This window comes from Topomyia yanbarensis, chromosome 2, assembly GCF_030247195.1.
Source record: "Topomyia yanbarensis strain Yona2022 chromosome 2, ASM3024719v1, whole genome shotgun sequence".
Classification (NCBI taxonomy): Eukaryota; Metazoa; Arthropoda; class Insecta; order Diptera; family Culicidae; genus Topomyia; species Topomyia yanbarensis.
The window spans coordinates 425,228,918-425,254,398 of record NC_080671.1 but is presented as its reverse complement, the minus strand read 5'-3'; the positions used below and the strand labels follow the sequence as shown (position 1 = coordinate 425,254,398).

At 36.8% G+C, this 25,481-nt stretch overlaps 1 protein-coding gene across 1 annotated transcript in view; it reads left to right on the top strand.

Annotated features, from left to right (window-relative positions):
• The window catches only part of LOC131685302 (vertebrate ancient opsin-like), a 77,516-nt gene that overhangs the window by 40,109 nt on the left and 11,926 nt on the right, over positions 1–25,481 (top strand). The window contains exon 5 of the mRNA XM_058968934.1: positions 11,279–11,474. Coding sequence (XP_058824917.1) covers positions 11,279–11,474 — 196 coding nt within the window. The remainder of the gene's footprint in view (positions 1–11,278; positions 11,475–25,481) is intronic.

Sequence of the window (25,481 nt, the reverse complement as noted above, 5' to 3'; positions counted from 1 at the left end):
GGGGTCTTGTTCCACTCTAAAGGAGCCTTGGGATGTCACATTAGATATCTGAAACAGAAATGCCAACAAAGGATCAACTTTCTCCGTACAATAACAGGAACATTGTAGGGTACCCACCCAGGAAACCTGATCAGGCTGTACCAAACAACAATATTGTCGGTGATGGAGCGCGGGAGTTTCTGTTTCCGCTCCGCTGCGAACATACATTTCGTCAAACTAGAGCGAATCCAATATCGTTGTTTGCGTATTGCTTACGCTCGATTCTGATTCAACAGTATTCTTCAACACATCCATGAAAGACGAGATTCGTGGAATCCCGGATCACGTACGTCCGCAAGTGATCCCAAGCATCTTTCACAGTACATTTCGAGAAGATGTTTTACACCGTTGGGTCAAGCCTCGGCGGCTCCACTGGCTTCGGTATATTCAATCAAAATCTCACCGCCTCATTCAAACTCAATGATCTTGCTTCGGTTTAAGTCGCAGAACTTGCTATTATTCAGTATACCCTTGGGATCATTGATACTTTGCCCACCGATCATTACTTTATTGTCTCGGATAACCTCAGTTCAATCGAAGCTCTCCGTTCAATGACACCTAGAAAGCACATGGGGGAAAATCTGGGAGCGCCTGCGCGCTTTGTCTGTAAGATCGTACAAGATTACCTTAGTTTGGATTCCCTCGCATTGCTCCATTCCAGGTAATGAAGAAGCGGATGCTTTAGATGGTGACATATATGAAAGACCAATTTGCTAACCAAGGACGAAACTTTGCGAGGGTGGCTGGAAAGGGATGTATGTCAAGTTGGACGGCTTCTCTTAAGGATCGGTAAACGTTTCGACAAGCTTCGATATTGGCAAAAGTAGTAAGTAGACAGCAGATGTCGGTCAGCGGGCTAGCAACGGCAGGTATGGAGGAAAAACACGAAGTTGGAGAAAATCGGGATAACGTTGTCTAGAGAAATTTTACCGCCGATGATTATTCCGTTAGAGTGGCAGCGAAAGGGATCGCGAAAATGGGCATCGGTATAGGGTGAAATACTGCCGCCAAGAAGTTCTCAGCACCAGCTAGCAGATAAATAGGAACGACTAGCAACAAAAAGGATAAGAAACCCGGCAAAGGTGGTTGTAAACGGATGTAAATTCTTATGGTCGACACCCCCGGATCGGTTCATGTCTCAACAGGGTACGATATTTGCAGCAGACCTGAGCTGGTGAGATATATCGCGAAAGTTTGACAGCGAGTAAGGAAAAGTAGCTATGGATAAAAACATGACGATTCACACAAAACAAAATAAGCAAGAACACAATCCTTACTAAAGCATTAGTTAACGGTTGCCCCGGATGGATGAGGATTACGAGATACAAGAGGTTTAAGTTTAGTCGGATGGCTTAACAACTACTACAAACCAATCCGAATCCACCACGAGCCAGCAGGCAACGCACAGTAGTCGAAAATGCCAAAAACGTCACTAGAGGCCAAACCATTGAATATATTCATAGGGTATCTTCGGAGGAATTGTTCGTATGAATATTCCCCACAATCTGATAAAAATTAAATTGAAGCATGGCTTACTATGATTGAACTAGAAAAATTAACTTTTTATACTGACGAGGTAGAAAGTTGGTGTCTTCGACAAAGTTTTAGGAATGCTCATAATGAAGAAATTTGTTGAACAACTTGAGCTTGTAGGACTTAATGTTATCGATTTATAAAGCGTTTTCTAAGGCGGGGGTTTGCCTTTTTAATGTAGCTTTTTTCGCTGTGATTTTCGTACAAACGATGTTCCAGACAAATGTTGAAGTATTAAAACCACAATAATATTGTTGAAGACTGCATGTAAAAATTAAATGGTTGTTGAAGACTGCATGTAAAAATATTGTTCAACGCTGCATATAAAAAATTCACCTGAAATCGGCGGCGCGGCGCACACCTCTTTTAAAAATACTCATTCGTTTTAGAGTTATTGAAGAATTTTAATTTTTTTTTACACCAAGTTCAACTGCGTATAAGAGAGAAAGGTGCAACCCAAGATGGACAAGCAGGCACTATTTTCAATGTCCGGACTACGCAAAATAAAGGTAAGAAGGTTTTAAGCTCATTTTGTAATGTTTTTTTTACTTGAGTATTTTTCCTTACAGTCTTCAATAATATTATGTGGTTTTAATGCCTCCACATTTGTCTGGAGCACGGTTTGCACGAAAAGTCACAGTGGAAAAAGTTATATTAAAAAAACTAAATTTGAGAGTGTTGTCATTAAAAACGCTTTACAAATCGATAACATTAAATCCTACAAGTTCAACTAGTTCAACAAAATTCTTTATTTCGAGCATTTCTAAAACTTTGTCGAAGATACCAACTTTCTACCTCGTCAGTATAAAAAGTTATTTTTTTTTTTTTGATCGTGGTAAGCCATGCCTAATTTTATTTTTATTTTTACCAGGTTGTGGGGAATATTCTTACGACCCATTTGTCCAAAGACACCGTGTAAACATATTCGATGGTTTGGCCTCTAGTGAATTAAGTTCACGTTTTTGGGGTTTCCGACCACTATGCATGGTGTGTTTTGATGACTCCTTCTCGATAACAAACATTTACCCAATTTGTAGAGCAGAGTTGTCTGGTTCACAAGACTAGATCCAGGCCTCTGAAAAAATATTCAAAATTTGAGGGTTTCTGTACGTTTCTTTTAAAATAAACGTAAAAAAATCAACACCCCCCCCCCCTTGAGAATTTTCTGCGCACGGGCCTGATTCCCGATGTCGGAAACTGAAAGTTCATATCTTCCCGCTCCCCCTCGCCTGTCAGGTTTGTCTATCCTTTCTCCCCTGTCTCTGATACACAGATGTAGAATTCATCCCCCCTCCTTCTCCCCCTTGAATATCTTCCCAAACTCGCTATCTTCTAGTTTTAGTTGATCAATATATAATCTCGTCAAGAAATATACAACAGTACCACTACTTAAAAATAGCCCTAATTAATCCCCCTAATCTTAATAAAATTGAACCACCTCCTCTAATTATTTCTAGTTTTAAAATACTTGTAAAATATTTGTACTTAGTTAATAATTAATTACTCCAACAATCTCCCTTCAAACATCCTACAGCGCATTACTATACAAACAATACACAAAATGACCTCCCCCTAATCTTGCGAATATTATATTATCCCTTCTTGTATATGTATAAGATAGCTGTAATTTTTTTTAGTTCCATTAGAACAATATTATATTTACATGTGTAATCCCCTAGTTTTAAGAAATTTAAAACCAAAAACAAAGAAAAAATGGTACCTTTAAGCTAACGCAAACGTGCCTTATCAAATAAACGAATTGAATAAAAAAAAACCTGTTTTAATCCACCTAGTGGCGCAATTGTGTCTTTCTCATTTATCATAGCTATGATTTAATAGCTGGGTACGTTCAATATAACATTGTGGAAATGTCTATTACATTCTTATTAAACTTGGTAAGTATATGTAAGTGCTGATGAGTAACATGAGTAAAAACATGGAGATTAAAACGTCCATTCAAATACTAAGATTATTTTCTTTAAAAAGAGGTATATTTTTTTATTTTCTGATTGCTACTTCAAAAGTTATAGCTTTTAATATCTTTTTCCACCATATTTTTCCATAGCACCATATTTCAAAAACTTCATGCGTAGTGGGCGGGAGTCTAGGATTGTCCAAATGATGCGAAATTCGGCTGCTGAGCTTACTTTGACATTGGTCACCTTTGAAAATTCAAAAAACAAAAATTTTCGCAATGCCGCAATTTGTCCTAATAAGGACAGTTTGCTAATAACTATGTTTTGGGATACGGGACGAGAATCCTTTGAAACAATTCGAACCTTGCCGGCGACGAATTTTTTTCTTTCGTAGCTCATGTCAAATGAGCACTATGTAACACAAGGCGATCTCTTTTATTAACTTTTTGGTGCAGATAGAAGACCATCCTTTTGTGCGACAAATAAAAATATTTTCATCATTCTTTTTGGTATGGCTTTCACTTAGTGGCAGGGTTGCCACATTGACTGAATTCCTTAAAGGTGTTGCAAAAACCATCGGGTTGGTAGATTATGTTATTTGCATATATTATGATTCACTGGTACAGGTACAGAATTACCAAGCACAAACTTAATACAGGTTAATAAAAGGAATTTACTAATTGAATTCTTTTTCCGTTATATATTCGTCCTAATACGGACGGTTTGCTAATAACTATGTTTGGCGATATGTGACGAGATCCTATGGAACGATTTGAGCCTTGCTTGCACGGCTGACACGCACAGCATAAACCGGCAATTTGCCATCTTGCTTCCGCCATCGTCGTTTGACGCTGCGAACAAAATCCTTCCAGCGTACACAGACAAACGTTCCTCTTGACCTCTTCTGTAGCTCGTGATCAAATGAAAGATCTAACAGCTATCCTACAAGCAACAATAGCGACATTCCATCTGGTTCTGCCAGCAGAGCAGGCATGGCAATGAAAGAATTCGGTCAAAAACATTCATTTTAAATCAAGCGATGAAATATGTAGGACGCTTATGAATGTTGAGATGAGGTCCGTGTTAGGGAAAATCTTGCGCAAATTTGTGAAATTTGAATATGTTATCCATATTTATTGTATATTTACGTATTTTTCAATAGTGTGCTAATAAAATACACAGATAAATTTGATAACAATTTTTTACTGGCAATTTTCAGAATCGATTTATGTTCGAATCATGAAAATCCATCAATAATTAACAAAACTTAAGCGAAAACTTTGTCTGTTTTCTTACATTTTTCCGATATTTTTACAATAATGCGGATTTTTCAATTATGTACAGTTGAAATACCAATTTATAGTTGCAACCAATTTTGGACTTCTCTGAATCTATTAGTATTTAAATGACGCAAATCCATCAACAATTAATAGCGCTACAGTCGTTTAAAATTATGCCACATTTTCGTGACGCAGCTCGAAATCAGATTTTAGTTTTACACCTAGCCTCAGACCCATATAGTAGAGAAAAGCATTTTCAATGCTCAAAATCCTTTTTGAATTCGGTATCGGTTTGAATAGGAGTTTTCTCTTTGACCACACTCCATAACCCGTAACTTCGCAACCGGAAGTTGGATCGAAATGGCCTTTAATAGCAGTTTTTGGGGACGCAACGCCGTTTATTTGAGACTAAGTTTGGGTAAATTGGTCCAGTCATCATTGAGAAATCGATAACCAACTGAATTTGGATATTTCCACCATGGCTTCCGGAACCGTCGATGGCGGCCAATGTGACCAAAGAGACTTTGAATGACTATTAGTGACCTAGAACTACAAATCTAAGCAGTTGTGGTCGCATTTTCGAAAAATGTTCACCTTTTTCCATTCATCGCAGTATACGTTGAAATTGGGATTTGCTGTGTGTTATTATTCATCACCCTGTACTTCCGGAACCGGAAGTCGGATCAATTAGAAATTCAATAGCAGCTGATGGGAACGTTGGACTTTTGAGACCAAGTTTGTAAATATCGGTGAATTATTCGCTGAGAAATAGGTATGGCATTAACTAAAGGAGCAAGTTCCCCGGGGGACATCAAGAACCGTCATAGGTGGCCCATGTGGTCAAGGTGACTTCGATGGGTCATTAATGAGCTAGACACGCAAATCCAAGTAATGTTGCGCACATTTTAATATGACGCAATATTTGGACATCATGGTGGTACCAGTTCATATGGGAATCTGCTGTGTGATCAAACTCTTCAACCCGTAACTCCGGAACCAGAATCAATAAAAATCAATGGCGACCTATGGGAAGGTTGTGCCTTTCATTTGAGACTAAGTTAGTGGAAATCGGTCCAGCCATCTCTGAGAAAAATCGGTGAGATTGCTTGACACATACTTACATATACACGCACATACAGACTTTTTCCGATCTCGACGAACTGAGTCGAATGGTATAAGATTCGGCCCTGCGGGCCTCGGTTAAACAGTCGACATTCCGACTGATTGCGTAACCTTTCTATATGAGAAAGACAAAAACATGATTATCAACGATTTTTAACTCACGGGCACGTTTTCTACTCGAAAGTGGTCTACCGTAAACTTTTTTCCACGATGATCATGCGTTTCGTAAAACCATACAACACGCTCGCGGAGTGTTTGCTGTTTCGACCAACCAGAGTGGGCAAAACAAGTTGTTCGTACAATTTCGAAAATATAAACAAAAACTTCATATCTTACCGGCGTGCGGGGCTACTTTGGATATGTGGGGCTACTTTGCACACTTTAGTTTTTCAATATTTACTAACAGACGTGCGTTTATTAGTTTTATTATCATACTATGTTGCGTTTCGGCTTCGCCTCATCAGAAACCGACACTAACGTATTGTCGGAATAGATTAGCGCCGGCTTGACGCAAATCCCTTAAAACTAAAACACACTATGTGTTTCAATCAAACGACTGATCAAACGTGATGTCCCGTTAGAGCAGAAGTTCTGTTTATGCCGATGAGACACAAGTGAAGCCGAAACTTGTCTTGGCTTAGCAGGCCTATGCGAAAATATAGCATAGTTTTATTATACTTTTGACATTTGTAGAGCCATGTATTTTAATCATGTTGCATATGTCTTTTGCTATTTTTCTTAACACTGTTTACCACAATAAAAAAAACGCTTTTAATCCACCTAACAGTGTGATGAGACATTTCTTATAACTCTTATCACTCTCTTCGGATATTATATCGTTTGAGAACATTTAGAACTTGATGCTTCGCGATGTTTTTGATAACACATACTACATGGGATAGTGGCAGGACTCAGAGAATCGCTCAAATCAGCATAGGACAACATCAGTGCTAGAAATCTCAAACCAAATCAATGGGAAAGCGAAAAAATGACCCCTTATATAGACATACAAACGAATTATTGCTAATGCTCTGTTAATAAAACATCTAAATTCCTCAATCAATGCATTGTGGTGGGAAAACTGAATTTTCCTAAAGGGGTTATGTATATTGTACTGAGTCAAAAAAAAACATTTAGCCTATACATATAATTGGTCATACAACAAAAATAAAATTCTCATCAAAATCAATCAGGACCTGCTAGAGTCGAATGTAAATCGTCATTTTTCATAAATTTCTCTCTACATTCGGAAAGTGTTATCCTCGTTATTAATCATATTACGTTTTCGTCTCAACTTGACGCATTTCCAAAATAAAAACCCGTTTTAATCCACCTAATGGTGCAATTGTGCTTTTCTCATTTGTCCAGACTACGATTCCATGGCTGGTTATGTTCAATACAATGGTGGAAATGAATATTACATGTTCAGTACAATTTTCACATACGAACAATGGATCGACAGCCACGATCTTGAGATACTATGTGATACTGAAACATCGCTTGAAACCAGCGGCGGATCATTTAGAAAGATCCGGGTCCTGCATAAAACTTTCAACTTGTTAAGAAATTTTAAACTAGTTTTAATTTTAAAGTAGCAACCCCTCACTGCATACTCGCTCCGGGCCGGTATGTTCACATTTTTTCCACATACACACACATACATACACACACAGACATTTTCCGAACTCGACGAACTGAGTCGCTTGGCATATGACACTCGGCCCTCCCAGTCGCGATTAGATTGACGAATTTTAGAGTGAATGAGAAAGGCAAAAACATTTTTAGCAAATTTTGAAAGTTATGCATTTTTTTGGTGAGCAGTTCTATGTTTCATAGACATTAAATCAATTTCAACTTCACTTCCTATTAAATAAAGACCCTTATTACAGTACATCTCTACAAAAGCGAGCTCAATTTGAAAAGAAATCTGAGGATTATTATTGATTACAGAACTCTGGAATTTTCTATTGGAATGTTTTCAGGCAGGAATTTGATATTGATGCTATTAGACAACTGTGAAATCAAGACCAATAGATCAGTTACATATCAGGAAGGACCCCATTCCGACAATTTATCAAAAGTCCTCATGATGTTTACAACAACAGGTTATCAATCTACGGATCAGATAATTGTTATTGTAATATTGAATTAAATCAGTCTGCATCAATAAATTTTCAACTTCAATCCAATTTATTTTTTTGGTTTGGTGGGGGGGGTTGTATGGTGTTAAACCCCAAAACCTTCTCTTGGCTACGCCGTTGCTTGGAGTTATTTATTTCGCTTTCCATTTTCCGATATGTTTCAGATCGATCCGATGGTTATAAGTTAGAAAAATTGCAGTCAGAAGGTTCGCACAAATGAACATTTTTGCACTGATAAGTTATCAAGTTCCTTCCAGATAACTTAGAAGTGTTCGGTGATTATTTCTAGCGGTTGTAGATAGTAAAATGAAATACAAATTTCTTTTTATCGAAATAATGTTTAGCTTATTTCAATGGATTATTACTATATTGAACAATAAATAGGCGAGAAAGAGTAATCAACAAACAACAAGCCATAACTTTTAAAGTATTCAAAATAGATATTTAAATTCTTTAGTAAAGTTATTCGCAAAAGTAAGAGCTACAAATTTGCTGAAGACATCATTTCGATATAATCACTTCCAAGAAAATTTGTGAAAATATCTCACTCATAGGGAGATTAATCAGCAAAAGCACAATACCAAAAGAAAGGGCATATTGCCGCCATTAAATTCTCCGAAGATACTATTGACCTAAAATAAGCCGTTTTGGCGTTAATAATAGATTACATGTTTTTGGTCATATTTCTGGCAATGGGAAATGATAAAAATCTTTCGTCCGCATTTAATGTTAAATATCTCTTTTGATAATAGTCCGATTTCAACAATCTATAGCTTGTTCGAAAGGTATTTGTTAAAGTTGTCTAAAAACATATAAATTGTTAATCTATAATGTCAATTTCGGCAGATAATTTAAAAAAACTGTAAAAAAAGCCATTTTTACGCATTCAAACATTCATATCTTGGAAACTAAACATCAGAATCAAAAACAAATTAATAGCGTTCATACTGTTTTTTAGTTCTTTCATTTAAAATTGGTTTGGATAAGATCGGTTCAGCCATTGCTGAGAAACACGAATGAGAATTTGTCCGTTACATACACACACACACACAGACACACACACACACACACACACACAGACATTGTCCCAGATCGTCGAGCTGAGTCGATTGGTATATAAGACTCGGCCCTTCGGGCCTCGGAAAAAATCTTGAAAGTTTGAGCGAATTCTATACATTTCTTTTATAAGAAATGTAAAACACTTCGAGGGTCGATAAAAGTGATTGGAGGCTCGTAAAATGAGACTGCCCAACAAAACAAAAAATCTTAAGTGTACTGAGAGCTCAAACTGATATTCGGAAAGAAATTTTTTTTTGAAAAATGGCGTTTTCTGTTTATTTCTAGTACGCCAGGATCGGTTTTTAAGAGCATCTGAAGATTTTTTGTCTTTAAAAAAGTTGTTTTTAATATCATTATCAACAGCTTTACCGAAGATACCAAGTTTCTAAATAATGTTTTGAGTTTGATCTTCGTAATTATTTCCAAAAGGATTAAATACCAAAATTGATGGTTTTAGGAGATACTCTGTATTATATTGTATAATTTCTTTCAAGACTTTGAACCGTGGCGAAATAATGTGATCTTGGCCGTGAAAAAACTGGTTTCGAGCCTTTATTTCAGAATTCTTGACATAAAATGTGCATAACTTGAGAACATGACAAGTAGCGTTGCAAATGTTAAATTAAAATGTATCCTTTATTTTAGAAAATGTTTTTGATTTGAAATGGGTGATGTTTTATTGTTGAAAACGCCTCTGATATCAGTATGAATTAATGATATTTAAATAATAGTAAATTAAACTGGTTAATTTTTATTTTATACCGAATTCAAAAAGTGTGCCAAGTAGCCCCCAGCTAGTCCACATAAAATATTTTTAAACGCTATATGAACATCTTTTCTATGTGTGAACCAATTCTGGTGATATTTGGCATACATAAAATATACACGATGACGATAAATTTGTGCTAATATGATACAAATTCATCGATTATTAAAGGAGTTATAATTCGTCAAAATGATTGATTGAAAGATTAACAAAAAGTGCGCAAAGATACCCAGTACGACGGTAGCGACTAACCTTCTATGCCTGACATCCTACAATATCGCACATAACAGACCCCATGGTACGTCGCAGTCAAGCTGATGTTATTTATCCCACCTATCCCCCGTTTTTAATAAAGTGAACCAGGATAGAATGATAATAATAATAATTACCTATTGCAGAAATTTGGAAACAACAATAATTTTTGTAGTTATTTCGATCCTCTGACAAATCGAGAGAAAGAGATTGCTGGGCACCACCGTTTACTTCTACGTCAAGCATACCCCAGGGAAGGCACCTGGGACCGGAGATGTTTCTGCTGTACTTCAATGATGTATATCTAGTGCTGAAGACTCCACCACTGTCCATTGTGGATAATCTCAAGATAATTCTTCTAATTTCCTGAGTTGAAGATTGAAGATTTCTTCAAAATCAGCTTCCAGTTTTTGTTGGTTGATGTTGCAAGAACCGCAATTGTTTAAATCCGAGGAAGTATTCGGTGATCCTCCTTCTCACGAAATAAAGTCCAACTGCAGAGATTGAATGCGAATTTTTCCTCCTATCGAAAGCCTAGGAAAAATTCTGCCAGGCACGTTCCAGCTGGAGGTACAGTCGAGTTTGAATCGGGGTTACCTTACGACTATCCTGGGTTTTCACTCGCCAGATATGGTTACCCTAATTTTAATAGTTGAATCCATACAATACCTAAATACATCTTTCAAATAAATAGACACGTATGTAGAATGGCTCATCAATAAGTTATGCCCTGGGGCCATCGCATATTAGATATTTCTCAGAAATCGTATCTGAAGAGCGAAAACAAACCAACCATCTAGTATTAATTAAAATGACATTATTATCCATGGAACGTGACAGGAATCATCCCAATCCTGCAGAAGCTCATTATCAGGTCGACTGAGTACGCTCATTCAGTTCCCCGTAATATCGATTTCCCGATCAGATGGCGACCGGGTTAGCAAAATCAATCTAAAGACTATTTAAAGTGACGATATTGTGATCAAATTTTGTTATTTTCGACCCATATGGAATCAAGGATTGCAATGGAATTATTTCTGCGACTAGTGTAACATGTTGATTAGCTTTCGTCTTCATATTAGAGACCAACGGCAGCATTGCTACCAATTGACATCATATTTATTTTTTCTTCCTCCATTTCCCAACGGCCGCATCCACAACACCGCACAGGGATAACATCCATCACGACACTGACGGTGCTATCGTACGAACGCTACTGCCTGATCAGCTTGCCATTCTCGACGCGGAACCTATCCCGCCGGGGGGCCGTGTTTGCCGTGTTCTTCATATGGAGCTACTCGTTTGCCTTAACCTCGCCGCCCCTGTTCGGTTGGGGTGCGTACGTCAACGAGGCAGCGAACATCAGGTAAGCGCATTACGGCGAATATTTAGATGTCCTATTTATTTTTCCTATAGAAATGATGTGTAGTTTGCCCCTAGTGACGCGACGTAGATATGGGTGGAATTTTACTCGCAATCAGTCGAATTGATCCGATTTTGGTTACATCGATATTGCGCATTGTTAATTAAAACCAATTAGTTTTTTGAAGACCGAATATAAATCGTGGCTTTGAAGTTGCGAACATTTCCAGATCCGCCGAAGAGAGTTCTAGTTCATTAATGTCTATAGTGGAAATGTAGCAGTTTAGCATATTAAAAATATTTCAGATTAAATTTTAACACAAAAATTTGACATCGACAAACATATGTAAGGTAAATAAACAAACTGAATACAAAATCACAAAACTTCACTCCAGTTATACCAAACAATTTGTATGTACACATATGTACATTAGAGTGGGGCAAAATGATCGTTTTCTCAGCACAGCACTTTTTTGGTTCCTTTTGGGGTCCCAAACAACTGTGCAAAATTTGGGGTCGATTGGTGTTGACCCGGCGTAGCGCATTGCGTTTGAATTTTGTATGGAGATTAGTATGGGAAAACCTACATTTTTGCATTTTTAATTCTACAGACTACAATTCTTCCTTTAGTATGCAAACAAATAGATAGAAGTGTAGTCCAGGATATGCTGAACAACTTTGCCGAAGGATGTATGGTGTTAGAATGTCTCTAAGCCATGTTATAGCTGTTCAAAGTTCGATACATCGAATTAAATGCCAAAAATCATTTTTATTGCCAACACTGCGGGTGTACTAATGGTATTTCATATAGCATTCCAAAATAACATTATATATTTTAGTTTTACCACATTGATAAGTTTGGATGAATTATTCAAAAGTCTTAGCTCAATTTCATGAGCGTAGGTGGTTGAGCAATAGGGCGTAGTGAGGGGGGATGGGGGAGGCTTTAAAATGTAGAAATTCGAACTGGAATGTTGTCGAGTTGGAATGTTCAGATGAATTATTTCAAAACAATTACACAATGTCCTACGCATAATAGTAACGATGAAATAAAACATACTGTATCCCTTTGCCTTGACTTTTATCAATAGAAGTTACGTTGCAAACTGAATCAACTGATGTCGATTTGATATGTCAGAGGATTATATTTCGGTTTAATACGCATTATGATTTGATAGCATGCTCATTTCTATGCTGTTCGATCACGAGGCGTGAAGCTAATTTCTGGATTTCAACATGAAATCCACCAGATCCCTACAACAATTTTTGCTTCAGGTGATCTAACAGCATCGAAATGAGCATCCCATCAATCATAGTGCCTATTAAACTGAAACATAATCAATGCAATCCTCTGACATATCAACTCGACATCAATTGATTCAGTCTGTAACGTAACTTCTATTGATAAAAGTCAAGGCAAAGGGATACAGTATGTTTTATTTCATCGTTACTATTATGCGTAGGACATTGTGTAATTGTTTTGAAATAATTCATCTGAACATTCCAACTCGACAACATTTCAGTTCGGATTTCTACATATTAAAGTCCCCCACCCTCACTACGCCCCATTGCTCAACTACCTACGCTCATGAAATTGAGCTAAGGCTTTTGAATAATTCATCCAAACATATCAATGTGGTAAAACTAAATTATATAATGTTATTTTGGAATGCTATATGAAATACCATTAGTACACCGGCAGTGTTGGCAATAAAAATGATTTTTGGCATTTAATTCGATGTATCGAACTTTGAACAGCTATAACATGGCTTAGAGACATTCTAACACCATACATCCTTCGGCAAAGTTGTTCAGCATATCCTGGACTATACTTCTATCTATTTGTTGGCACACTACAGGAAGAATTGTAGTCTGTAGAATTAAAAATGCAAAAATGTAGGTTTTCCCATACTAATCTCCATACAAATTTTACTTGCAATGCGCTACGCCGGGTCAACACCAATCGACCCCAAATTTTGCACAGTTGTTTGGGACCCCAAAAGGAAACAAAAAAGTGCTGTGCTCGTTTGATGTGGCTATGATTACATTTTTCCATATAACAATGCCCCACCCTAATGTACATTCCTTACAATTTCGAGTAAACTTTAATTGGAAAAGAGACCCACTCTCTTCGCAGATGTTTCGCAACACGGACTCACATCCTACTAAATAATTCAGATGAAAGGGGATAAAAAGCATTATCCAGCAAATAATTCCAACGAGCAGTTAATTGAAATATCTTTGTAAAGGGGTAGACATCAGTGTAATCCGCCATTCGCCTTTGGAAGCGCGTCCTTTGCATTCCAACCGGTCGGTTGTTCGTTCGCCAAACGGAGAGCATTTTAATCCCTCGCTGACGAACCTCACTGCAAACAACGGAACCAATCAAATTGAATTCGTGGAGAAAGCATTTCCTCGCGGGAACAGCTGAATCCTACATTTCAAAGTTTCTTTAAAGATCGATTGCTACTGTGTGCTGCTGATGTCGGTTAGCACAGAAAGCAGACGTTGCAACACGTGTGGTGAACAAAACTGACATGTCGTTTTAAAATATCACCAGAAACTAGCAACTTGATCCATTTCACGGGTTATGCATGCGGCATTGTCAAATACAATTGAACAATAACTTCATCAGTGATGTTCAAATATATTTTGAATGTTGAACAACTTTATTTAAAAAAGTACTTATGTAGACGTCTGTTCTCTGTGATATTAGTTTGCATCACCCTACAGTTTGTCGCATCGACCCAGTTAAATAAAGTAAATAATTACATCTTATCTTATTCATATGAACGTTCTGAGCTAAAATCATTACTACAATTTTCAGTTGCGAGATTACCACGCCATATACGTGTTTGTGTACACTTGTAAGTGAAAGCTTTTATTGTGGAGATTTCCTGGAATTTTCCTACACCAAGATAACCATTGGTCAGGCGGGACTAGAAATAATCACCTCCAGCAATGTGTGCTATTTAGCATTTTCCGCCGGTCTAAAACAATATGCTTCCCAGAAATCCAGCGCCAGCGACGTCGAAAAAAGCATGACGCATATGATGCAAGTTACAGTCTCTGAAATTTAGTTGAATTTACTTTAGCAAGGTTTTTCCCCCATTCGATGCAACTTTAACCTATGGAAAGCTACGATAAATTCGAGAACCTATGTTTTCCCGAAGATTAAAGCGACTTATAGTATGTACAGTGAAAACACGATTTTATCTTCCCCCGATTTTTCTAAACTTTTTACCCTTTTTTTGCTTGCCACGAGAGTATCATGCTGCTATGTCTAAGGACTAGAAAAGAATATTTTAACAGCTTCTGTTTATTAGAAAAAGAAATAAATAAATATGTTTTGTCATTGTCCCTATTTTATCAACATAAAATATACCAAGGGGCTGATAAAAACGGGTCTTCGCTTTTGCTGCCAATGCACAGTGGTCGGAAACGCCAAAAATGTGAACTTAATTCACTAGAGGCCAAACCATCGAATATATTCACAGGGTGTCTTTGGAGGAATTGTTCGTATGAATGTTCCCCACAATCTGATAACAATTGAAATTAGGCATGGCTTACTATGATCGAACTAAAACAAACTTTTTATACTGAAGAGGCAGAAAGTTGGTGTCTTCGACAAAGTTTTAGAAATGCTAATAGTGAAAAATTTTGTTGAAGAACTTGAGCTTGTAGGATTAAAGGTTATCGATTTATAAGGCGTTTTCTATGGCAACCTCCTTAAATCTAGTTTTTTTTAATATAACTTTTTTCATTGTGACTTCTCGTGAAAACTATGTTCAAGACAAATATGTAGGTTTCAAAGCTACATAATTGGTTGACAAAATTATGTAGTTTTGATGCCTACACATTTGTCTTGAACATAGTTTGCACGAGAATTCACAATGAAGAAAGTTATATTAAAAAAAACTAGATTTGAGGTGGTTGCCATAGAAAACGCCTTATAAATCGATAACCTTTAATCCTACAAGCTCACATTCTTCAACAAAATTCTTCACCATGAGCATTTCTAAAACTTTATCGAAGACACCAACTTTCTATCTCATCAGTATAAAAAGATAATTTTTTTAGTTCGATCATAGTAAGCCATGCCTAATTTCAATTGCTATCAGATTGTGGGGAACATTCAAACGAACAATTCCCTGTGAATATATTCGATGGTTTGGCCTCTAGTGAATTAAGTTCACGTTTTTGGCGTTTCCGACCACTGTGCAATGCACTGTGGTCCCAAAGCCGTATCTAGAGAGACAAAACTGTTTGTGCTCAAACTTCACGACATTTTTAGAACTTTTGCAAGCGCACATTTTTTTCGCAGAAGTAACCCAGTTTCTATCTATGGGACCTTTCATAAATAACGTAACGCAAAAATTGCCCAAAATTGACTCCCCCTTCTCCCCATGTAACAAATCGTCACAAATTTATTCATCCCCCCTCCCCTATTACGTAACAAATTGTTTAAAAAAAATTCCTTGGTAAAAACATGTTACGTAACGTTCTAGCTTACTCCCCCTCCCCATTTGTCACAAATTGTAGAACCCCCTCCCCCCTAAACGCGTTACGTAATTTATGAATGGTCCCTAATTTGTTTAGACAGTTGCAGCCGATTTTCATATTCGATATCTTTAAGGTTGCACAGAGAAAGGGTAAAATTCGCAAACGAAAAAAGCAGTTTTTTTCCACACCGTATGTCAAATCTTCATAAAAATCAATCAGCAGCACTGTAACAACATTCTACATACGCTAGTGAAACAACCAGTTTAAATACTGGTTGTTTCACTACGTTAGTAACAATTATTATTATAAAATCGTTTTTAATCATTTATTCAATTATTTAATTTAATTTTGAAGTAGAAAAAAAATCGTTCAAGTAGAAAAAAAAAAATTGCTCTGAAAACCGACTTTTTAACGGAGGCCCGGAGGGCCGAGTGACATATACCATTCGATTCAGTTCGGCAAATGTCTGTGTGTATGTATGTATGTGTGTATGTGGGTCTGTGTGCGTATGTGACCAAAAATGTCACTCATTTTTCTCAGAGATGGCTGAACCGATTTTGACAAACTTAATCTCAAATGAAAGGTGCAACGTTCCCATAGGCTGCTATTGAATTTCTAATGGATCCGACTTCCGGTTCCGGAATTACAGGGTGATGAGTACGAACACGCAGAAAATGTCGATTTTAATAAATTCTGCAATGAATGTAGGTGAAATTATTTCCAAAATATGACCACAACTGCTTCGATTTGTAGTATTAGGTCACTAACATCCATTCAAAGTCTATTTGGCCACATTGGCCACCATCATCGGTTCCGGAAGCCCCGGCGGAAGTATCTAAATTCAGAATAACAGTCACATCGGTTTCTCGGAGATGGCTAGACCGATTCAACTAAACTTGCTCTCAAATGAAAGGTATTGCGTCCCCGTAAATGGCTATTTAATTTCATCCCGATCCGACTTCCGGTTCCGGAGTTACAGGTTGTGGTGTGCGATCACATAGCAAATTGTGATTCAAACCGATACTCCGATGAAAGCAAAAAAGGTAAAAATTTCGCTAAAATGTCTCTCAAACAACTTCAATTTGCTGTTCTAGGTCACCGACGGCCAACCAAACTTTCGTTCACTACATTGACCACCATAGACGGTTCCGGAAGTGCCCGGGAAAAGCGGCCATCTTTCAAAATTGACGAACTCACATCAGTTTCCCGGAAATGGTTGGGCCGATTTTCACAAACTTAGTCCCAAATGATAGCTATAATATCCCCACAGACGCTATAAAATTTCTTACGGATCGCTTATATGGGTCCGGAAATATAGACTAAAACGACCGGTCACATATGAAATTCCCATATAAGCCGGAACTCAATTTTTTTTCAAAGGAGGGACCCCATGAAATTTCAGAAATCGAATTCGTATTTTTGATGCCAAACATCTTTAAAATGCATGAAACGTCGAGATTTTATGCTATCACGAAAATTTTTGCCTTTCTCATATAAAGAAAGGCTATGCAATCACTGTAAAAATCGACTTTTTAACCGAGGCCCGAAAGGCCGAGTGTCATACACCATTCGATTCAGTTCGTCGAGATCGGCAAATGTCTGTGTGTGTATGTATGTGTGTGTGTATGTGTGTGTGTCATTTAAACTCACACAATTTTCTCAGAGATGGCTGAACCGATTTTCGCAAACTTAGTTTCATATGAAAGGTATAACGCTCCCATAAGCTGCTATTGAATTTTTAGTTGATCCGACTTCCGGTTCCGGAGTTACGGGTTGAAGAGTGCGGTCACACAGCAAATTCCCATATAAACTGGTACCACCATGATGGTCAAATGATGTAAAACATATTAAAATTGATGTAACATTACTCTAGTTTGCGGGTATGGATCACTAAAGGTCAATCAAAGCAGCTTTGACCACATTGGCCACCTATGACGGGTCATGACGCCCCCGGGGAACCCGCCAAGTTCCTAAGCTAATATCACACCCATTCTCCAACGAATTCTCTACCGATTTTTACAAACTTGATTTCAAATGACTGCTGCTGAATTTCATTCGGTTCTGACTCTTGCTTCCGGAGTTACAGGGGTGTTAGTAAGGATACACTGGAATTTATTATATAAATCGGTACAATCGTAATACCTCAGAGGCTAAAAACTATTGAAATGGTCACCAAATTACTTCAAATCGCAGATCTAGATCACTGATTGACAATCAAACATTCTTTGAATATATTGTCCACTATCGACGATTCCGGAAGTCCGGAATTCCGGGCATATTCCACAATTAAAGTCACATTGGTTCTTCGGTGATGACTGAACCGATTTTCTCAAACCAAGTCTCAAATGGAAGGCAAAAGTTGAGTATTGCGTCGCCGCACCTCCCCCCCCCCCCAGGCCTTGCCCTTACACCTCCCTCCTTCATCACTCCCCTCCCCTTGGACCACCCTCACGCCCGCATTTCCTTCATCCACCCCGTATACCGAAATAAGACGAAGGATTTCTGACGCATCCTCCACTCCCACTCTACTAACCCCCCATTCCCTCCACTTTCAAACCCATTCCACCAACATTTCACAATATAATCACATGAAGATAACATTGAACTCATGCTGATTAAGCTAATTAAATATTATTCTTTTGCCTTTCTCATATAGAAAGGTTATGCAATTGCTCCAAAAACCGACTTCCTAACCGAGGCCCGGAGGGTCGAGTCTCATATAACATTCGACTCAGTTCGCCGAGATCGCAAAATATCTGTGTGTATGTATGTGTGTATGTATGTATGTATGTATGTATGTATGTATGTATGTATGTATGTATGTATGTATGTATGTATGTATGTATGTATGTATGTATGTATGTATGTATGTATGTATGTATGTATGTATGTATGTATGTATGTATGTATGTATGTATGTATGTATGTATGTATGTATGTATGTATGTATGTATGTATGTATGTATGTATGTATGTATGTATGTATGTATGTATGTATGTATGTATGTATGTATGTATGTATGTATGTATGTATGTATGTATGTATGTATGTATGTATGTATGTATGTATGTATGTATGTATGTATGTATGTATGTATGTATGTATGTATGTATGTATGTATGTATGTATGTATGTATGTATGTATGTATGTATGTATGTATGTATGTATGTATGTATGTATGTATGTATGTATGTATGTATGTATGTATGTATGTATGTATGTATGTATGTATGTATGTATGTATGTATGTATGTATGTATGTATGTGTGTGTATGTGCGGATTTGTTAACAAAATGTCCACATCGGTTTCTCGGAGATGGCTGAACCGATTTTTACAAACTAAGATTCAAATGAAAGGTATAATATTCCCATACGTTGCTATTGAATTTCATTTTCAACCGACATCTTGTTCCGGATTACGAGTTGAAGAGTATGGTTACAAAACAAAATTTGTTGGTTTTGACAAACTTGATTTTAAATGAAAGGTCCATCAGCTGCTGTTGAATTTTGTGTGAATCCGAGTTCTGGTTCCTGAATTACAGGGTGATACGTACGATCACGCAGCAAATCCCGATTCTAACGAATTCTGCGATGAATGTAAAAAGGTGAAATTTTTTCCAAAATGTAAACACAACTCTAGAGCGTTTTTTTCTTTACATCATATATAACAGAAACGTCAAACGGAGAAAATCGCGTGCAAAAATTTCCTTGCAATCAAATTTATTTAACAATTAAAGCACACAGAAGGCTATTAATTCTACTATCACCTCTGCATTTACTCATTGCAGGATCGTATAAGCCTATTACATGTTTTTCGGGAAGATAATAGGGAGATAATTGATAACTATTATTTTATTACATTTTGCCGATCACTTTTGCTATTATGCTCTTTTACATATGTGGTCTTGGCAACATTGTTTGTAGATGGTATATTTTACTGTGACGTTTAGAGAGACGGGCTTGTAGTTGTGATATATTTCATGCGCTGTATTGCAACCGAGAGTGTAGATATGAGGTTTGGCATTGGAAAAACATGCTAACTACAGTCGACTTGGAGAAACATCACAACGTAAAACATCACATCTACAAAATATTAGCACAGCTTTGGTATACTATATGTGACATTTTGACTTAATATTAAATTAACATATAAAGAGTTATCATTTTTCTCTATTATTTGTGGACGATAACGAGTCAATGCTAAGCTTTTATTTGGCATAATAAACTCAGTTTGTTTACATTTGTTAGATATTACGTTTTGAATAAACGGTATAGAACTGCTGAATTTGTAGATCTAGGTCACCAACAGTCATTCAAAGTCTCTTTGGCCACACTGGCCACCATCGACGGATCCGGAAGCATCCAAATTCAGAATAACGATTATATTGGTTTCTCGAAAATGGCTAGACCGATTTGATCATCATAGTCTCAAATGAAAGGTGTTGCGTCCCCGGAAACTGATATTAAATTCCATCTCCATCCGACTTCTGGCTCCGGAGTTACGGGTTGTGGAGTGCGATCACATAGAAAACTCCGATTCAAACCGATACCGCGATGAATGCAAAAAGGTGCTCTTATATATACTTACCAAGTGTAATAAGAATGAAAGAGGGGAGTGGGCGTAGCGTATTGGTAAATCGATTGCCTTGTACGCAGCGCACCTGGGTTCGAGTCCCGACCCCGCACATAGGGTTAGAAATTTTTCCTAAGAGATTTCTCTAACCCGAAGAGGCGAATGACCTTAAGGTTAAAACCTCTATAATTGAAATTAAAAAAAAAAAAAAGAATGAAAGACATTTCCATAATGTTATATTGTACGAACCAGCTATTAAATCATAGTTTGGAGAAATGAGAAAGGCACAATTGCACCTCTAGGTGGATTAAAACAGGTTTTTGTGATGATATCACTGAAAATACATATTCATTGTATTGGTATGAATTATTATGATTAATAACGGATCAAACCCCAAAAATATCCATGAATTAGATCTGGGAACAGGGATGCCATTATGCCAGATTTATCTGGCACAGCAAGAGTTTTTTGCAGCTTCCAGACAAAAATTAGAAATTTGGGGCATATTTTCCAAAATGTATCAAAAACTGATTGATAAATGTTAATGTCTTTGAGGTCGCTGTTAAGTGACAGATTTTGCCAGACATTTTTTATTGATCTGCCAGATATTCTTTGAAAAATAGTGGCAACCCTGTCTGGGAAAGAAGTCTCCCAAAAACCCCACTCTCGATGGAGGAAGTAAAATAACTGGTGTCTTAGTATGTGTACGTTAAAAGTCTCTTTTTATTCTCGATGCCGTTTGTTGACTAAATCATCGGCCCTCATTCTACGATGGATTGTTGAGCTCACTGATATGATGATCTCTCTCTCTCTCGCGCAACTTAATCAAGCTTTGTTTATGTTGCACACTGATATCACAGCGCGTCACGTTTCGTTTGAGTTCTGCTTATTGTACAACTAAATTAGCGAGGATTACAATCAGAGTTTATGCATTGGACAGAGAATTGATCTGAGTACATTTTTGCCATACACATTTCTGTGTAGCAACAAATGAACCCGAAGGTACCCTTTTCATGACCAATATGACTAGAAACATTTATTCTCAGAAATTAAGACTTTCAAGCATGTAATTTCAAGCATGTTCATCCTTTAAAAGCAGTTTTTATGTCCAGAGACACTTTCAATGGCCAATGGCCTTGCGTTTCCAACAATTAAATATTTATCATGATTGTTTGAGCCATTTCTTTTTCATAGTATTAGTTTGTATAGGACTCATTTATCCATATTTCCTGAACGAGAATACCGAACGAAACAATATGCAAGCTATAAGGATGACTGGAAGGAGAATACACTGCAATCAACTGAACGCACGGCTTTTATGCTATTTTATGCTATCAACAAAAACATAATCACCAACATAGAGTAGACACTTCACACTATTCACTTCAATGCAACTGAAAACTTTGAAATATCTACCCATTCGTATTCTCTCTCTGTCGCTCTCTGTTTAAGGGGCTTGAATTGAAAACACACGTGACCTTGTCTTACTTTACGTTTTCTAATTGCGCGTATTAACGTATTCTCCACAAAAATTTTAATTCGGGAATATGTGACGAAAATACTTAATAAATACCTTTGAATTCCAACACAAATTGAACGTTCCAGGTTCCTGATAACACTAGTTTACAAAATTAAAATTAAAATCTGAACTTCAATATTCAAACACCATGTAAAATTGCGTACTGAATCCGAAAATCAGGTCTAAACATTTACAAAAGAACAGTTTTCGAGTTACAGTGAAAAATGAATTTTACCTTTAAAACCAAAAGTACGTTCAGTAAAATCCAAATATCTTCGGTTGTAGTACATCGATATGAAGTATTATTAAAGGTAATTGCATGCACTTTCGATCGTTAGAACATTTTGTTTAAGTGCGAATACGTCATTTACGAATTTATTGAACTTTTTCTTAATTTTTCGTAGTTTTTTAAAGAAACAAATTGTCGGCAAGGTAAATTAATCCTAAAAATTATATTTTTATGGGAAATTAAAGCCTGCTAATAACCAATGAAAATAAGCACTTATTAGTTTGAATCCGATGAAAATTGCGAAATCCATTCAATTTTTTGTAAAATGCCAAATTTTATGTTTATCTGGGTCAACTTATTGAACCGTCTCGATTCCAATTTTTTCTAGGGACTGTCTGTCAGAATTCTGTTAAACAAGTAGATGGAAGAATTTTGAAAGAATTTAATGTGGGGTAATATTCGAACTCATTCAAATTCATCCAAATGATTTAAGACTTCTGATAACAATAATTTCAGGCTCAACGAAATTATAAGTCATCGAATGATTGCTATGCAATACTGCGTGTAATATTTACAAGTGTATTACATAAAATAACACTCTAATGATACAAAATTCGTTGTGAACTAAACCCGCACACGTTGTAAAATTCGTATTTTGAAACGCTAGCTGCTCAATTGGGGTTTGGACAATGTTAATACAAACTATACGAATCCGTAGAAATATGATACTACATACGTCAAGTATTATAAATTATAAATTAATAATTTGTAAAACTTTTGATTTGTGTTCCTTTCTACAACATTCTACAACATTCGTGTTTTGAAACTATGTAGGACATCGAACAAGACTTATTTTAGGTTTAAAATCTCAAAATCTGAACTTAACAATGATGTGAAGAACGTAGAATATTTTGTGATTGCATTTAGAAGTTTTACACAATATATTGTAGTATGTTGAAGTTTTGTGACCCAGTACAGTAAAATCGGTACATCATAGAAGCCAATATGAGTCCAATATAATTTCAAATTATAAACTTCTAGACGTTTTAATAACGTAAAAAAATTGTTAGTAGAATCAAACGTGACGAAGTAGCTGGATAAGTCATCATTCGAGAAGCTAGTGGCCGAATTTAGCATTTTTCACAGTCATAAGCTTCCGAGGTGTGTATCAAGGCATTGTGGAGCGCAAAGAAAAGAACAAAGAAAGTTCATTGCATATTAAAATTCGTTTTTTTCAGTTCGTATATGTTTTCAGTTTCTTCATTTTAATAATCTGACTATTTTTTCAAATTTATTCATTTCATCCAAATTAGGGTAAGGTGGGGAAATTCCGACCGTTGGGTTATACCCGACCCCCCCCCCCCCCCTTATCGAAAATCGGAAGCACTACTCGAACTAATATCAATGTTGTCGTGTAGACCATCGAAAATAATCATAATGGTGGTATGACAGCATTTTATTAGTCTACATTGAGATGCTCAAACGACAACAAGTGTGATTTTACAACTTTTTATTTGATTTTTGTGCATTATTGACTTAAAGTGTTAAAGTGTTTCCATAAAAAATGTAAGTGGATTTAAATTCTTTGATTAAAGTCCTATAAAGTGCATAGATGAATTTAGTCCAACTTGTTTCATATTTTTTTTAATTGAATCGTAATGAAAAACATAAACTACCTCTAAATAGTGGGGTAAATCCGTTTTTGGCTAAGAAAATGTTTATTTATCAAATTGAAATATATTTTTATTATTATTATTTATTTTTTTGCCTTTCTCATATAGAAAGGTTATGCAATCACTCTGAAAAACGTCAACCTAATCCCGGCCCGGAGGGCCAAGTGTCATATCCCATTCGATTCAGTTCGTCGAGATCGGAAAAAGTCTGGATGTGTGTGTGTATGTATGTGTGTGTATGTGTGTGTGTGTATGTGTGTGTATGTGTGTGTGTATGTATGTGTGTATGTGTCAAATAATGTCACTCATTTTTCTCAGAGATGGCTGGACCGATTTGCCCAAACTTAGTCTCAAATGAAAGGTGCAACCTTCCCATCGGCTGCTATTGAATTTTGGATCGATCGGAATTCTGGTTCCGGAATTACGGGTTTCAGAGTGCGGCCACACAGAAATTTCTCATATAAACTATAGGAAAAATTAAAAATAGAATTTTTATTTTTGATGCTAAATGTGTTCAAGGTGCATGAAACGTCGAGATTTGATGCAAACTCGAAAAAAATTTGACGACGATTCACTTTTTTGGATTTTGGCACATTTTTGCCTTTCTCATATAGAAAGGTTATGCAATCACTCTGAAAAACGTCAACCTGATCCCGGCCAAATTTTTTTTTCGACTCGCATAAGGTTTCTGGATTTTAACAGGGGCGTAGTTGATGGTTTACGGAGAGGGGTTACACCCCCCCTATACTGTTCACTCCCCTCCTTTAAAAATCTCCTTAAATCACCCCTCAGACCACCACCCCATCCAGCCCTCATACCCCTACCTTTAAACCCCATCATCTTTAAACCACCACTATATCACAAAGCATACCAATTTAAGCTCGGGAGTCGTTCGTTCATGGGACTTTCGCCCTCCTCACATACCCACCCCCGCATGACAAAATGAGTTAGCAAGCAGATAACATTGATCTAATGCTGATTAGGCTAATGGAGTATGATATTTTTTTGTTTCAAGTGTTTCACCGTCGACAAGTAGCTCATCAAGTTCGTGGCTGGCATGCCATTGTGTATAAGTGCAAAGTGTACTAAGAATGTAATGGACATTTCCACAATTATGTTGAACATAAAAAGCCTCCGTGCCATAGTTTAGAGAAATGAGAAAGGCACAATTGCACCGCTAGGTGGATTAAAACAGGTTTTTTTGTTTGTGCACAATGGTTCATAATTACAAACGAAAGATACAAAAACCTGTTTTAATCCACTTAGCGGTGCAATTGTACCTTTCTCATTTATCCAAATTGATTTAAATTTAATAGCTGGTTACGTTCAATATAACATTGTGTATTACATTCTTATTACACTTGGGAAGCATATATAAGAGCACGACTGTCACGAACCTGATAAGCAACTTGTCGACGCTGAGATACTTGAAATAAACAAAAATTTAGTATTTAATTGGCTAATCTGCGTAAGTTTTATGCAGTTTTAATGCAAACATATTTTGAAATGCGA